Below are 14,019 nucleotides of genomic sequence, written 5' to 3'. Positions count from 1 at the left end.
CAATGAATATTCAGAGTTGATTTCCTTTAGGATTCACTGGTTTGCTCTATATTCCCTCTTATTCACATTGCTCTAGATAATACATAAAAGTTAATCATCCATCATAGGATCTATACTAATTATGATTTTATTTTTGTTGCTGTCTATGCTACTAGAAGAGAGATAGGTACTTGGCATACTTACTCACAATTATATCCCTAACATTTAGCCCAATACCTGCCAAATTTTAAACACCTAATAAATACTTGAATTATGAAGAACTCAGAGAATTTGGCATTGCTTATTAGTACTTTTCTTGTGGCAGAGTCATATTAGCAAGCTGTAAAGACCAGAGTCTAGCAACCAACATTTTCAAAATGTTTATACCTCAGCACTATAATTCTGTTAGGCTTCTTGTAGTTTATAGCTTTTACACAGAATGATGCCAGGGAAAATGTTAACAGTGAATTGTATGCTGGCACTGCTCTTGGAGAATCAATCAGTTAAGAATATATATTATTTTCAGAGAAAATTGAAACTATTGATGAAATACCTCTGTGTATTTGGATTTACATAAGTAATTTAGAATTTAGCAGCAGTAAAAATGAAATAATGAAAAACTCTGTATTAAAGGAAATTAAAAAGGGCAGAACGTGTTCATTTTTGTATTCACTTAAAGACAGTTATAAAGTTTCTAGGGTTCTAGTGTTGCATTGTTGAACTCAGCATATCATCCATAATCTACCTAAAGCAGATAATTTAGTTTTTCTGGGTATAAATACCTTTTAGTTTTAGTTGAGGCTTAATAACTAGGGCAAAAGGAAAAGCTTATATTTTAATTCTTATATTTCTCCATAAACTAGCAAAGAATTGACAATTGTCTAAATGTAGCTGAAAATGGTCATGACAATATTAGAAGCACAGATGTAGTAAGTTCCCAATAAATATATTTTGAATCAGTGATCTTATTTAACATTACTGAGACCATTGAGACAATTGGAAGTAATAAGTATTATTATAAGTTTCAAGAATAAAACTTAAAATGTTTAGAAGTTGTAATCATTCACATTTCATGCAAAGATGGGCTCAACAAAGGACAGAAATGCTATGGACCTAACAGAAGCACAAGATATTAAGAAGAGTTGGCAAGAATACACAGAAGAACTGTATCAAAAAGATCTTCACTACCCAGATAATCACAAAGGTGTGATCACTCACACTTACCTATAGCTGAACATCCTGGAATGTGAAGTCAGGTGGGCCTTAGGAAGCATCACTACGAACAAAGCTAGTGGAGGTGATGGAGTTCCAGTTGAGCTGTTTCAAATTCTGAAAGATGATGCTGTGAAAGTGCTGCACTCAATATGTCAGCAAATTTGGAAAACTAAGCAGTGCCCACAGGACTGGAAAAGGTGAGTTTTCATTCCAATTCCCAAAAAAGGCAGTGCCAAAGAACGCTCAAACTACTGCACAATTGCACTCATCTCACACGCTAGTAAAGTAATGCTCAAAATTCTCCAGGCCAGGCTTCAGCAATATGTGAACCGTGAACTTCCAGATGTTCAAGCTGGTTTTAGAAAAGGCAGAGGAACCAGAGATCAAATTGCCAACATCCGCTGGATCATCGAAAAAGCAAGAAAGTTCCACAAAAACATCTATTTCTGCTTTATTGACTATGCCAAAGCCTTTGACTGTGTGGGTCACAATAAACTGGAAAATTCTGAAAGAGATGGGAATACCAGACCCCCTGACCTGCCTCTTGAGAAACCTGTATGCAGGTCAGGAAGCAACAGTTAGAACTGGACATGGAACAACAGATTGGGTCCAAATAGGAAAAGAAGTACATCAAGGCTGTGTATAGTCACCCTGCTTATTTAACTTATATGCAGAGTACATCATGAGAAACACTGGGCTGGATGAAGCACAAGCTGGAATCATGATTGCGGGGAGAAATGTCAATAACCTCAGGTATGCAGATGACACCACCCTTATGGCAGAAAGTGAAGAAGAACTAAAGAGCCTCTTGATGAAAGTGAAAGAGGAGAGTGAAAAAGTTGGCTTAAAGCTCAACATTCAGAAAACTAAGATCATGTCATCTGGTCCCATCACTTCATGGCAAATAGATGGGGAGACAGTGGAAACAGTGGCTGATTTTATTTTGGGGGGCTCCAAAATCACTGTGGATGGTGATTGCAGCCATGAAATTAAAAGACGCTTACTCCTTAGAAGGAAATTTATGACCAACCTAGACACAATATTAAAAAGCAGAGACATTACTTTGTCAAAAAGGTCTATCTAGTCAAGGCTATGGTTTTTCCAGTGGTCATGTATGGATGTGAGAGTTGGACTATAAAGAAAGCTGAACACTGAACAATTGATGCTTTTGAACTGTGGTGTTGGAGAGGACTCTTGAGAGTCCCTTGGACTGCAAAGAGATCCAACCAGTCCATCCTAAAGGAGATAAGTCTTGGGTGTTCATTGGAAGGACTGATGCTGAAGCTGAAACTGCAATACTTTGGCCACCTGATGAGAAGAGCTGACTTACTTGACTAGACCCTGATGCTGGGAAAGATTGAGGGCAGGAGGAGAAGGGGACGATAGAGGATGAGATGGTTAGATGGCATCACCGACCCAGTGGACATGGGTTTGGGTGGACTCCAGGAGTTGGTGATGGACAGGGAGGCCTGGCATGCTGCAGTTCATGGGGTCGCGGAAAGTTGGACACGACTGAGGGATTGAACTGAATCATTCATAAAGCAGTATGATGCATTGGAAAGCTGAAATCCTATTGATAATTTCCTTTCTCTGTACTAATACATTGATTTCTCTTTTTTTTTAAGTTTCAGTTTCAGTTCTGAATTTTAACTAGTGTAGAATGCATTAAAAATTTCCCATCTATAGATAAATGGAAATGTTTTTCAAATTTCGTCTTTGCCTAACCAATAGGTTCTATAAACAAGTATACATATCAAGTTCTAAGTGATGATAGCTCTGTAAATGTGAAGAAATATATTGTTCCAAATAAGCATTGATAATAAATAACGTTAATAATATTGCATTAGATAGTACTATTGGATTCCATTTGTGTGGGCCTTTTTTTTTCTTTCTGTAAAGTGTAAGGATTTGTTTGTTATAAACCCCTATTATAAGTTAAAATTCATCATTGTTTGAGCATTTTCTAAGCCTTTCCCAGGCTCCTTAAGCTGCACAGCACATAGATTCATACCCAAAATACCTGCTTCACAGATACAGTCCCTCTAACTCTTATTGTATAACTGGATTTACATCAACTTTTCTTTGTTGTTACATAAGCATAGTCTTAATATTACATTTTAAAAACCAGAAAAATGTGAGAGGTTTTTACTTTTAGCAAAAGTCAGTCTGTACCTTCTAAATGAATAAAATACTAAAAAATGACTTTACAGAGTCCTGCCAATTTGAAAACTGTAACTAGTGGATACCTTTTTTTTTAATAGGATACTTTTACCTGAGTGCTTGCACAAAAGAAATTTAGTAAGTTTCCATTTCCTCTGCATTTTGGAATTAATTAAGACTCTGGGGTTGAATTCTTTTTACACCATTATTATTTATTGTTGAAATTAAGTTTTTTTTAATTAGAAACCATTGCTGTATCTGAGGAGCTTTTCTAATTGTATTTAAGAAACTGATTAGGGAGTTTTCTCTAAAATCAGTGACCTTGTTTTACCAGAGAGTGAATTACAATCTTTCACTTCAGAAACACTGCTATAGCTTTATTAGTCCACAATAATAATATCACAGAAACAAAATAGGTTACTTAACATCAAGGATATGACATTGATGTGGAGCCCTGTTAATAAAGAAGGCTAAGATTATATAATCTTTAATGTCTTGTGTTTATATTTTTCTGAAAACTTTTAGAAATTACTTAGTTTTTAATTTCTTAAGTGAATTTAGAGGGAAAGATTATTACCTGAGGTATTTATGGTTGTCATGCGTGCTTTCAATGAACTGTTATGTTTTGAGTTTGGAGAAGATTGTTGTTTTTAGTCACTCAGTCATGTCTGACTCTTTTTGCAACCCCGTGGACTGTAGCCTGCCAAGCTGCACTGTCCATGAGATTTCCCAGGCAAGAGTACCGGAGTGGATTTCCATTTCCTTCTTTAGGGGATCTTCCCGACCCAGGGATCGAACCTGAGTCTCCTGCATTGACAGACAGATTCTTTGTGACTAAACCACCAGGAAAGCCCCATGGAGAATATACATACAGATAATTATGAGACAAGGCAAACTTTATAAATGAATATACACGTGTACACTTAAATATGTATATATATTTGTGTAATACATTCTTATTATAAAGTATAAGTATCTTTGAAAGTCAAATCCCCTCTTAAGTTTAATGTTACCCTTTGCTTCACTGTTTAATATTTTAACCACTATTTAAATTTTAAGTTAATTAAAATTAAATTTAAAATCCACTTCCTTAGTCACAAGAGTCACATTTGACATCCTACTATATACTACATACATCTACTATTTAGATGTAGATATAGAACATTTCCATCATCACAGAAAGTTCTATTAAACATAATAATATATCAAATAATCCAGAGATTATCACTGATAAGTATTTCAGTATAAATTCTTTCATAATTTTTTCTACACATATACTCAGTATTACAGTTTTGCAAAAATAAGGTCATATTGAACATCAGGTGTATGACACTGATGCAGAGCCCAGTGATCATCTTAGTTTTTACTGTTATCACATATACATATTGATTACCTCATTTTTTTTTTTACACTTCTTTTTTCGGCTGTACAGCCCCGCCTGCAGCATCTTAGGTCCCCGACCAGGGTCGAACCCATGATCCCTGCAGTGAGAGCATGGAGTCTTAACCACTGCCAGGGTAGTCCTGATCACCTCATTCTTTTAATGTTTATTTCATTATATGACTGTACCATATTTAATCAACTGTTTCTCCAGTGGTAGACATTCTACTTGGTGAAGCCTGTATGGATATTTTGGAAATGTGACTTTTTTTGACTGAATATGTTTTGTTAAACCAAAATCAACCCTGAATATTCATTGGAAGGACTGTTGCTGACACTCCAGTACTTTGGCCACCTGATACAAAGAGCCGACTCGTTGGAAAAGACCCTGATGCTAGGAAAGATTGAGGGTACAAGGAAAAGGGGACAACAGAGGGTGAGATGGTTGGATGGCATCACTGATTCAATCACTGAGTCAAGCTCACCACATGAGTTTGAGCAAACTCCAGGAGACAGTGAAGGACAGCGAAACCTGGCATGCTACAGTTTATGGGGTCACAAAGAGTGAAACATGACTTAGCAACTGCAACAACAATCCGTTTTTACATTATAGCCTTTGCATGTATTCGGAAAGGGATAAAGAGAAGTTGTGCCTTAAAGTGAGCTGGAAAGGTCTGTCTAGGCTGTCAAAAGTTGCAGCATCTTTAGGCTGTGCAAATGAATGTGAAATGTTATAAAAATCAAGTCAAATATTTAAATTAGACTGACTGAAACACTGTTCATTCTTTTTAACTTTTTTTCTCTATTCTCTTAACACAGGCCACAAATGCTCACACCAATGAGGTGGTGGCAATTAAGAAAATGTCCTATAGTGGGAAGCAGGCACATGAGGTATGTTAAAGACATTGTGTCACTAAACTGACGTATGCAAGTTAGTATGAAAGTGACAGTAGAAATAAAGTTTCCTGAGCATTTCTTTATCACAGTTCTTTTTTTCCCCTTATGGATAATTTAATAAACATTACTAATATTCTACCTCAGTCAACTCTTTTGTGGAATAAAATATGAATTTAGTATGCTCAGTCACTTCAGTTGTGTCTCTTTGCGACCCCATGGACTGTAGTCCTCCTGGCTCTTCAGTCCATGAGATTCTCCAGGCAAGAATACTAGAGTGGTTGCCATTTCCTTCTCCAGGGGATCTTCCCAACCCAGGGATCAAACCACGTCTCTCATCTCCTGCATTGGCAGGCAGGTTCTTTACCGCTACCACCACTTGTGAAGCTGCAGGATTAGTATAATGGATTTGTTATAATATATTTGTTGATTGATTTAATTTATATGTACTAAAACAAGAAGTAACACAAGTTTAAATAGCTTCTTCATGTATTAAGCATTTTCTTTGTCTACTTAAAATAATGAAGAGAATGTAATATATGTATACTTGAAAGTAAAATACTGTTTTCTGTTACAAAAAATCATATTTCTTTTTTATTTCAATAGAAATGGCAAGATATTCTTAAGGAAGTCAAATTTTTACAACAATTGAGACATCCTAATACCATTGAATACAAAGGTTGTTACTTGAAAGAGCACACTGCTTGGGTAAGTCAAAGGACCTCTATTATCTTTTAATTTTTTCCTCTAAATTTTTTTTGTGTTTTCCTTTTTTTTCTATTATGTCTTTGGTTAATAAAATTACCAGCCCATTTCTGTCCCATTTGATTTTTTTTTTCAATATTTAACATTTGTTACTCTAGTGTGTGTCATATGGTATACATTCTAAAGTTTAAATATGACATCTAAGAGTCTATAGGAAATTTATTCTTAAACATTCAATGAAAAGATAGTGGAAAGTTAATAACATCATTTTACAATGATTTATTTGCAAAAGTAAGAAGCAAGGCCTTTTATTCTCATCCTAGAGTTTTTATCTTTGTCATTTCTCATCCCCTACTCCAGTTCCCCACAAATTCGGAATTGTGCTTGATAATACTATCACTGTCTCTGGTTTTTTGCTGGATTTTTTTTGCTAGGTTATGATTAATTGAAACAATCTTTTGTTCCACTCTGTCTTCTTGGTATGTTTTTATTTTTACATGATTTTGCTTCTGATTTTAATCTGACACATTAGACATTGTATAGAACCAGAAAATGCTATACTTTGTATTTTATGGGATTGCACATAAAATTTAAAGTTTAAATTTAAGTTTAAAGTATTCGATATCAATATCATTTACTGAATACTCACCACTGTACAAGTCCTTTCCTGTACATGATCTCCAGCTAGGGAGTGGAATTTTTGTTCTCAGATAGACTATCAAAGGCTAAACACAAAACCTTTCTGCTCAAGCAGTTCTTAAGATATGTAGAGCCACAGCATCTGTCCTGAGTAGAAGAAATTAAGAGGAGTATCTCATTATGTGGAAATCAGTTCACTGGCAATCTCAGCTGTCTTGAAGGAGTCAAGAAAGGGATTTTGAGCAGGCAGAGTAAATGTTACAAAATCAAGTGCTAAATCTCATATGTTTCAGAACTTCAGAAAATTCTCTGAGCTCTTATTTGAAGCCTGTTTACTCTTTGATTACATAGAGTGCTAACAAGTTTGGTTACTTAGTCTCTGTCTATAAGTATTTGTTAGGCTAATTAGAAGGAACTCATAGAACTAAGCTGCCAGAGACATGCATACAAATAGGCACAACTAATTTGAGCTTAAGGAAGAAGTTAGGGAATTTAGAGAGCAGACATAATAATTTAAAAGCAGAACAACCAGAGCTATTAAATGTCAGGGTCAAACATCTAGCCACTGCTCAGGTGCCCTTGTGCTGTGTAGTAATTGGAAAAAGAATATTTGGGACAGAAATACAGAGTTAACGTGTAATTTAAAAAATAGAAGCATAACTATAAATATTTACTCCATTCATTTTTAAAATTCTATGTTCATTTTCCTTATACTCAGTTTAAGGAAGTTATCTGTGCATATCACTTTACATAATTTAAGAAAGTAGAGGGAATTCCCTGGTGACTCAGTGGTTAGAACTCCATGCTTTCACTGTGGAGGGCCTGGATTCCATCCCTGGTTTGGGAATGAAGATCTCGCAAGTTGCGCGAGTCCACTGACAAAATTTTAAAAATCTTTTTTAATTTTTAATTAAAAATAACTTAGAAAAGTAAGTAATACAGATGAGAAATGTTTCCATCAAAACTAAGAAGACAACAGTGTTTGTCAATTATGCCTTAATAAAGCAGAATAAAAAAGAAAAATAGTACACATAAAAGACTGAAAGTGAAAATCACTCAGTCATGTCCAACTCTTTGTGACCCCATGGACTATACAGTCCATGGAATTCTCCAGACCAGAATACTGGAGTGGGTAGCCATTCCCTTCACCAGGAAATCTTCCCAACCCAGGGATTGGACCCAGGTCTCCTGCATTGCAGGCAGATTCTTTCCTAGCTGAGCCACCAGGGAAGCCCATAAAAGGCTACTGTTCATTATAATATTCACTTATATGGACTGTTTCATTTCACAATAAGAAATAAAATTAATATTTCTGAATCTCCTTACTTTTAATATAAAGCAGAAAGCTATAATAAAGTTTCTAAACTTTAAGCTTCTAAATTTCTCATACTTTTTAGAGTATTCTAGAAATAGAATCTTTTTTATATATTATATATTTAATTACACCTATACATATATAATAAATTTAATAATGTAAATTTATATCTATACTATTATGTATAATATAGGTATGATATATAATATATTATGTATTGTGTACCCTGCTACTAGAATAATTAAGAATATGAGATATATATTATATTATATTATGTACAATTATTTATTATATTATGACATATAATAATATAACATATAATATTGTATCTCATATTCTTCTAAAATATTCCAATAATGCAGGGTAAATAATACACAAGTGTTTTCACATGTATTTTTTAAATGAAAGGAATTAATATGTTATTAGTAGTTGTGTCTGTGTGATTATAGGAAGCGTGTGCATGCTTGTGTGTGTAGGTTGGTCACTGAACACTCCACTTCTGACCTTGGCTACAAATCAGCAGTAGTCTGGGATGCATAAAAAAATATAAGATGAGAGTAAAGAGTTTTCTCATTTTTACTTTTCAAAAGCCTCCCAAAGTTGCAAACCACCAAAAAATCAATATTATTTTAATTTTAATAATATTCTAGAAATATTTTAAGACATACATTGAACTATCCCATCTCTCTTGGGGATTCAAGCTAATGTAATGACACATAGAAGGCTACATTTTTATTTATTTATTTATTTTTAATTATTATTTTTTTCATTTATTTTTATTAGTTGGAGGCTAATTACTTTACAATATTGTGAAGGCTACATTTTTAGATTGAGGTTCTAACTAGTATTTTCTTGTTTAGAATTTTTTTAAATGTGAAAGTAGAGAATTTACTGCTTTTGACTTATTCTACTTAGTAATTCCTAGTGTAGATTTTACTGGGTCACATATTTGGTTACCACTTTGCAAGTTACAAAATTTAAGTTATACTGTAACTTAACCACCTTAAATCCCTGAGTACAAGCCCCATATTGTCTTAGACCAATTCCAGTTTCAAATAGGAAATAGCAAAAGCAGATGATAAAAGTTATAAAAATCAATTACTAGTGCCAGATGACCAAGATTTAATCCAGGTTCAGAGATATCAGAGTATTTATTTTCTTAGTATTCTTAGTTCTTGGTTAGTTGATTGGTTTGAGTAATTTCTTATTCTTAGGTTAATAAGAATAATTATTCTGGTTATTATTTCAATCTGTTACAGTTGGTGATGGAATATTGCTTAGGCTCAGCCTCTGATTTGTTAGAAGGTAAGGATAAAAGCACTTTCCCCTTCTTTCCTTTTTACCTTGACCAGACTGTTATCTGCACCTATACTAAAGCACACTTTGGGCAAACTAAATGGTTAATGACACTTAGACTTAAGGGTTATGTGGATAAGCCATGCAGACTCCATCTCTGAAATGTCACTGATAATATCTGAGTAATGATTAATGATTAGCAGCCCTCTCACTATTTTAGTTCATGGCTATCCACGACAGGTACTACTAAAATATTTGGGTAATATCATGTAGTATTTGTAGCCAGAAACATCAAATTCTTGTGTATATATGAAATATAGGCAGATGGTATCAAATTATATTGATATTTAACCCTATCACATCTTTTGACTGACCTAGTTCTCCTATGCAGGACACTGTTATAACCAGAGACTATATTAAAATTTTACATTTTTAAAAAAGACTTTCTTATATTATCCTTGATCTCTGAATAGAAATTGCTAATTAGCTGCTTTAATTAGCTGCTTTCACCAAGAAAACCTGTAGTTAGAAGGAGTACTTATAGGTGGCTTGTGACAGGAGAATAATGCAATCTAAAACACTCTAGTAGTCATGTATGGATGTGAGAGTTGGACCATAAAGAAGGCTGAATGCACTATGGAAAACAGTGTGGAGATTTCTTAAAAAACTGGAAATAGAACTGCCATATGACCCAGCACTCCCACTTCTGGGCATACACACTGAGGAAACCAGATCTGAAAGAGACACATGCACCCCAATGTTCATCGCAGCACTGTTTATAATAGCCAGGACATGGAAGCAACCTAGATGCCCATCAGCAGATGAATGGATAAGGAAGCTGTGGTACATATACACCATGGAATATTACTCAGCCGTTAAAAAGAATTCATTTGAATCAGTTCTAATGAGATGGATGAAACTGGAGCCCATTATACAGAGTGAAGTAAGCCAGAAAGATAAAGAACATTACAGCATACTAACACATATATATGGAATTTAGAAAGATGGTAACGATAACCCTATATGCAAAACAGAAAAAGAGACACAGAAATACAGAACAGACTTTTGAACTCTGTGGGAGAAGGTGAGGGTGGGATGTTTCGAAATAACAGCATGTATATTATCTATGGTGAAACAGATCACCAGCCCAGGTGGGATGCATGAGACAAGTGCTCGGGCCTGGTGCACTGGGAAGACCCAGAGGAATCGGGTGGAGAGGGAGGTGGGAGGGGGGATCGGGATGGGGAATACGTGTAACTCTATGGCTGATTCATATCAATGTATGACAAAACCCACTGAAATGTTGTGAAGTAATTAGCCTCCAACTAATAAAAAAAATAAATAAATAAATAAAAGAAGGCTGAATGCCAAAGAATTGATGCTTTTGAACTGTGGTGTTGGAGAAGACTCTTGAGAGTCCCTTGGACTGCGAGGAGATCCAAGCAGTCCATCCTAAAGGAAATCAGTCCTGAATATTCATTGGAAAGACTGATGCTGAAGCTGAAACTCCAATCCTTTGGCCACCTGATGCGAAGAAAAGACCGTGATGCTAGGAAAGACTGAAGGCAGGAGGAGAAGGGGACGACAGAGGATGAGATGGTTGGATGGCATCACCGACTCAATGGACATGAGTTTGAGCAAGCTCTGGGAGTTGGTGATGGACAGGGAAGCCTGGCGTGCTGCAGTCCATGGGGTCGCAGAGAGTCGGACACGACTGAGCAACTGAACTGAACTGAAAACACTCTAGGCATTTAAAGTGTCAGTGGGACTGGTAAATTTGGACCTGGCCAATTGGAATCAGTGTGGTTTTGACTTGCAACTGACAAGTAAATTAACAGTTCCTTACAGTGAATATCTGAAGACAGAAATGGCAGCCCACTCCAGTATTCTTGCCTGGAGAATCCCATGGATAGAGGAGCCTGGAGGGCTACAGTGCATAAGGTCGCAAAGAATCAGACACAACTGAGCACAGCAGAGCACTGCAGCACAGTGAATATCAGGCTTTGTTTTATTTTATTTTGAAGGAGTTTCTTTTTATGCTTGAGTTTTCTGTTATCTGATTATTTATTGCTATTCTATAGGAAATATATATCCTATGTATTTACGTGAATGTGTTTACAAATTGTCATTTAAGAAAGTACATAATTCAATCTGGTATTGCTATATAAGATAATAAAAGTAGGAATGAAACTGATCATCCACCCTTGGCTTTTTTTTTTTTTTTTTTTTCCTTCCTCAGTTCATAAGAAACCACTTCAGGAAGTGGAGATCGCTGCCATTACTCACGGTGCCTTGCAGGGGCTAGCCTACCTGCATTCTCATGCATTGATTCATAGGTAAGATTAGAGACCAGTTACATTTAATTTCAGTTACAGGACTGTCTGTTCAAGGAACCTTGAAAATTAGTGCGTGCTCCAATTTTTAGGGTGCCTGAGGATTTATGGGAAGCAAACAAATTGCTGCTGCTTCTGAATGTAAAGAGTAAAGTTGCCAAAACTTAGTTCCTATCTCTTCGTCTCTCCCATATATCCATAAAGACTTATATCATCCCTGTTCTCTAGGTAACTATTCTCCAGGCTTAATGTTGCAGCGAAATTTGAAGAAGATGTCAGCAACCTTTTGATACTGTGTCAGTAAAAAAAAGAAAAGAAAATTAGCTTTGCTTGCATATGTTTATTTCCTAGCTGAGTTCTTCTTTTCCTGTTGCAAATAACAAGTCAGTCTCATGTGAATATATGCTATTCTATCAATTTAAAATTTCTTGCATTTCTTTAGTCCATATAGATATATAAGAAGGTATTATCATCTTCATTTTAGCAGATGATGAAACTGAAACTTAGAACTATTTAAATAACTAGCCCATAGTTTCCTATCATTTACGTAATAAAGATTGAAACTCAGATTTTCTAATGCCTAACACAAGGCTTCCCTCTAAGTTACATTTTCTGTGTCACAGCCCCACTCTCTTCTTTCCAACCTACTTCCCAGCACTAATTTCTAAACAAAGATGTCATTACCAGTTTTTCCTTATCTCAGTAAAGAACTTCTAGTACTGTAACTTTAATGAATAGTGGCCAAGTAGTGGTATATGAGGTAGGCATAAAGGATCTGAGGTGGCTTAAAGTCATAAGAAAAAAATTTACATTTACCAAGAAGAAATGAAACTATTAAGTCATAGGTTCTCCTTTTGCTTCTTTTCTCATCGCCCTAGAGTAGCCATTGTCGGTTACTGGTACATACTGCAAAACGGAACTCCCTCAAGACAGACAGACCAAAATTCCTGCCATGAGTTTGGCTTATTTGTAAGGATGAAGAATGACCCTAACCATGGCTAACAAATATTGATAAAATTAATTTAACTATAATTTCTGTAGATTTGACAACTTTAAAATGAATGTACATAAGGTGCCATTACTGAATGTCAACTTGTTTCTGACAGTTTTGCTTGTTTCTGTTTATAAAAGTCACAGTTAAGTTTTTTGTGCCTTTGTTACCTTAATTTGCACATTAATGTTTTGTTCCGTATTACACTTTATCTTTTAATATGTAAAGGGAATTGAAAAGACAAAAAAACTTTTAAAGAATGTTCTTTAGTTAAAAATAAATCCAGATTCTTATTGTTTTGATTTAAAAGGCAAGTCAGTGTTAGAGAAAAGATATTTTTCTGTTGTATGAGAATTAAATAATGCTTCTTTTTTTTTTAGTTCTCTCTGCCAATGCCTAATGTCATCATGAGGAAAGAAACTGAATTTTCAAGGGAAGATTTTTGGAAAAGTTATTTTGGGAGCATTTGAACCTTTTATTTTCAACTTGACATAAGTTTTCCTCATTCCCTCTGCTTTATCTTTCCATTGCCCATCAATGTACAATTCTTAGTTCCTAGTACTCATTACACCTCATGCCTTTTTAAAAAATAATAAAGAATGCATCCACATCTTCTCATTCCAAATTTTCATACTGAAGATTGAACTTTTTAATCATATTTTTTAAAAATTTTGCCGCATAGAATTTCTAATACTTTTAGTAGTAACCACTTGAGATTGAATTTTTTAAAATCATGTTTTTTTAACTTTTTGCTGCATAAAACTTCTAATAGCTTTAATAGTAACTAGTTGAGATTCTTTGTAATAATACAATAGAAATGCAATTTCCTAACCCCTAATCCTTGTTTGTTTTGATCTTTCAGGGTCTTCTTTTTACTGTACAGTGTTATTTTTAAAATAACACCTTCTCTATAACATGTACCCTCAAATGCCTTAGAGTTGCAGTTACAATTAAAGGCAGAGAGAAAGGGTCACAGGCAAGAAAGAAAAGGTATGTGTGTAGTTGAGGTTTATTGGTAGGTAGTCAATTCAGAGTCATTAAAGGTTTGTTTAGAATCCAAAAATGTCATGAAATTTAGAAAAGAAAAAAAGTGTTACAAATGGCACCAGTTT

General features: G+C 34.9%; 1 protein-coding gene across 6 annotated transcripts in view; it reads left to right on the top strand.

Annotated features, from left to right (window-relative positions):
• Positions 1-14,019, top strand: part of TAOK3 (TAO kinase 3) — a 184,201-nt gene that overhangs the window by 102,170 nt on the left and 68,012 nt on the right. For 5 of the 6 annotated variants that reach the window (XM_061141880.1, XM_061141883.1, XM_061141882.1 and 2 more), the window contains 4 exons: positions 5,554-5,625; positions 6,235-6,336; positions 9,547-9,592; positions 11,823-11,919. In XM_061141880.1, the coding sequence (XP_060997863.1) occupies positions 5,554-5,625; positions 6,235-6,336; positions 9,547-9,592; positions 11,823-11,919 (317 nt within the window). Of the gene's footprint in view, positions 1-5,553; positions 5,626-6,234; positions 6,337-9,546; positions 9,593-11,822; positions 11,920-13,350; positions 13,898-14,019 lie in introns of those variants that run through there. The other variant, XM_061141886.1, reaches the window with a different exon arrangement.

This window comes from Dama dama, chromosome 5, assembly GCF_033118175.1.
Source record: "Dama dama isolate Ldn47 chromosome 5, ASM3311817v1, whole genome shotgun sequence".
NCBI classification, from domain to species: domain Eukaryota; kingdom Metazoa; phylum Chordata; class Mammalia; order Artiodactyla; family Cervidae; genus Dama; species Dama dama.
The sequence above is the reverse complement of the archived record's forward strand: the minus strand, read 5'-3'. Positions and strand labels throughout refer to the sequence as shown.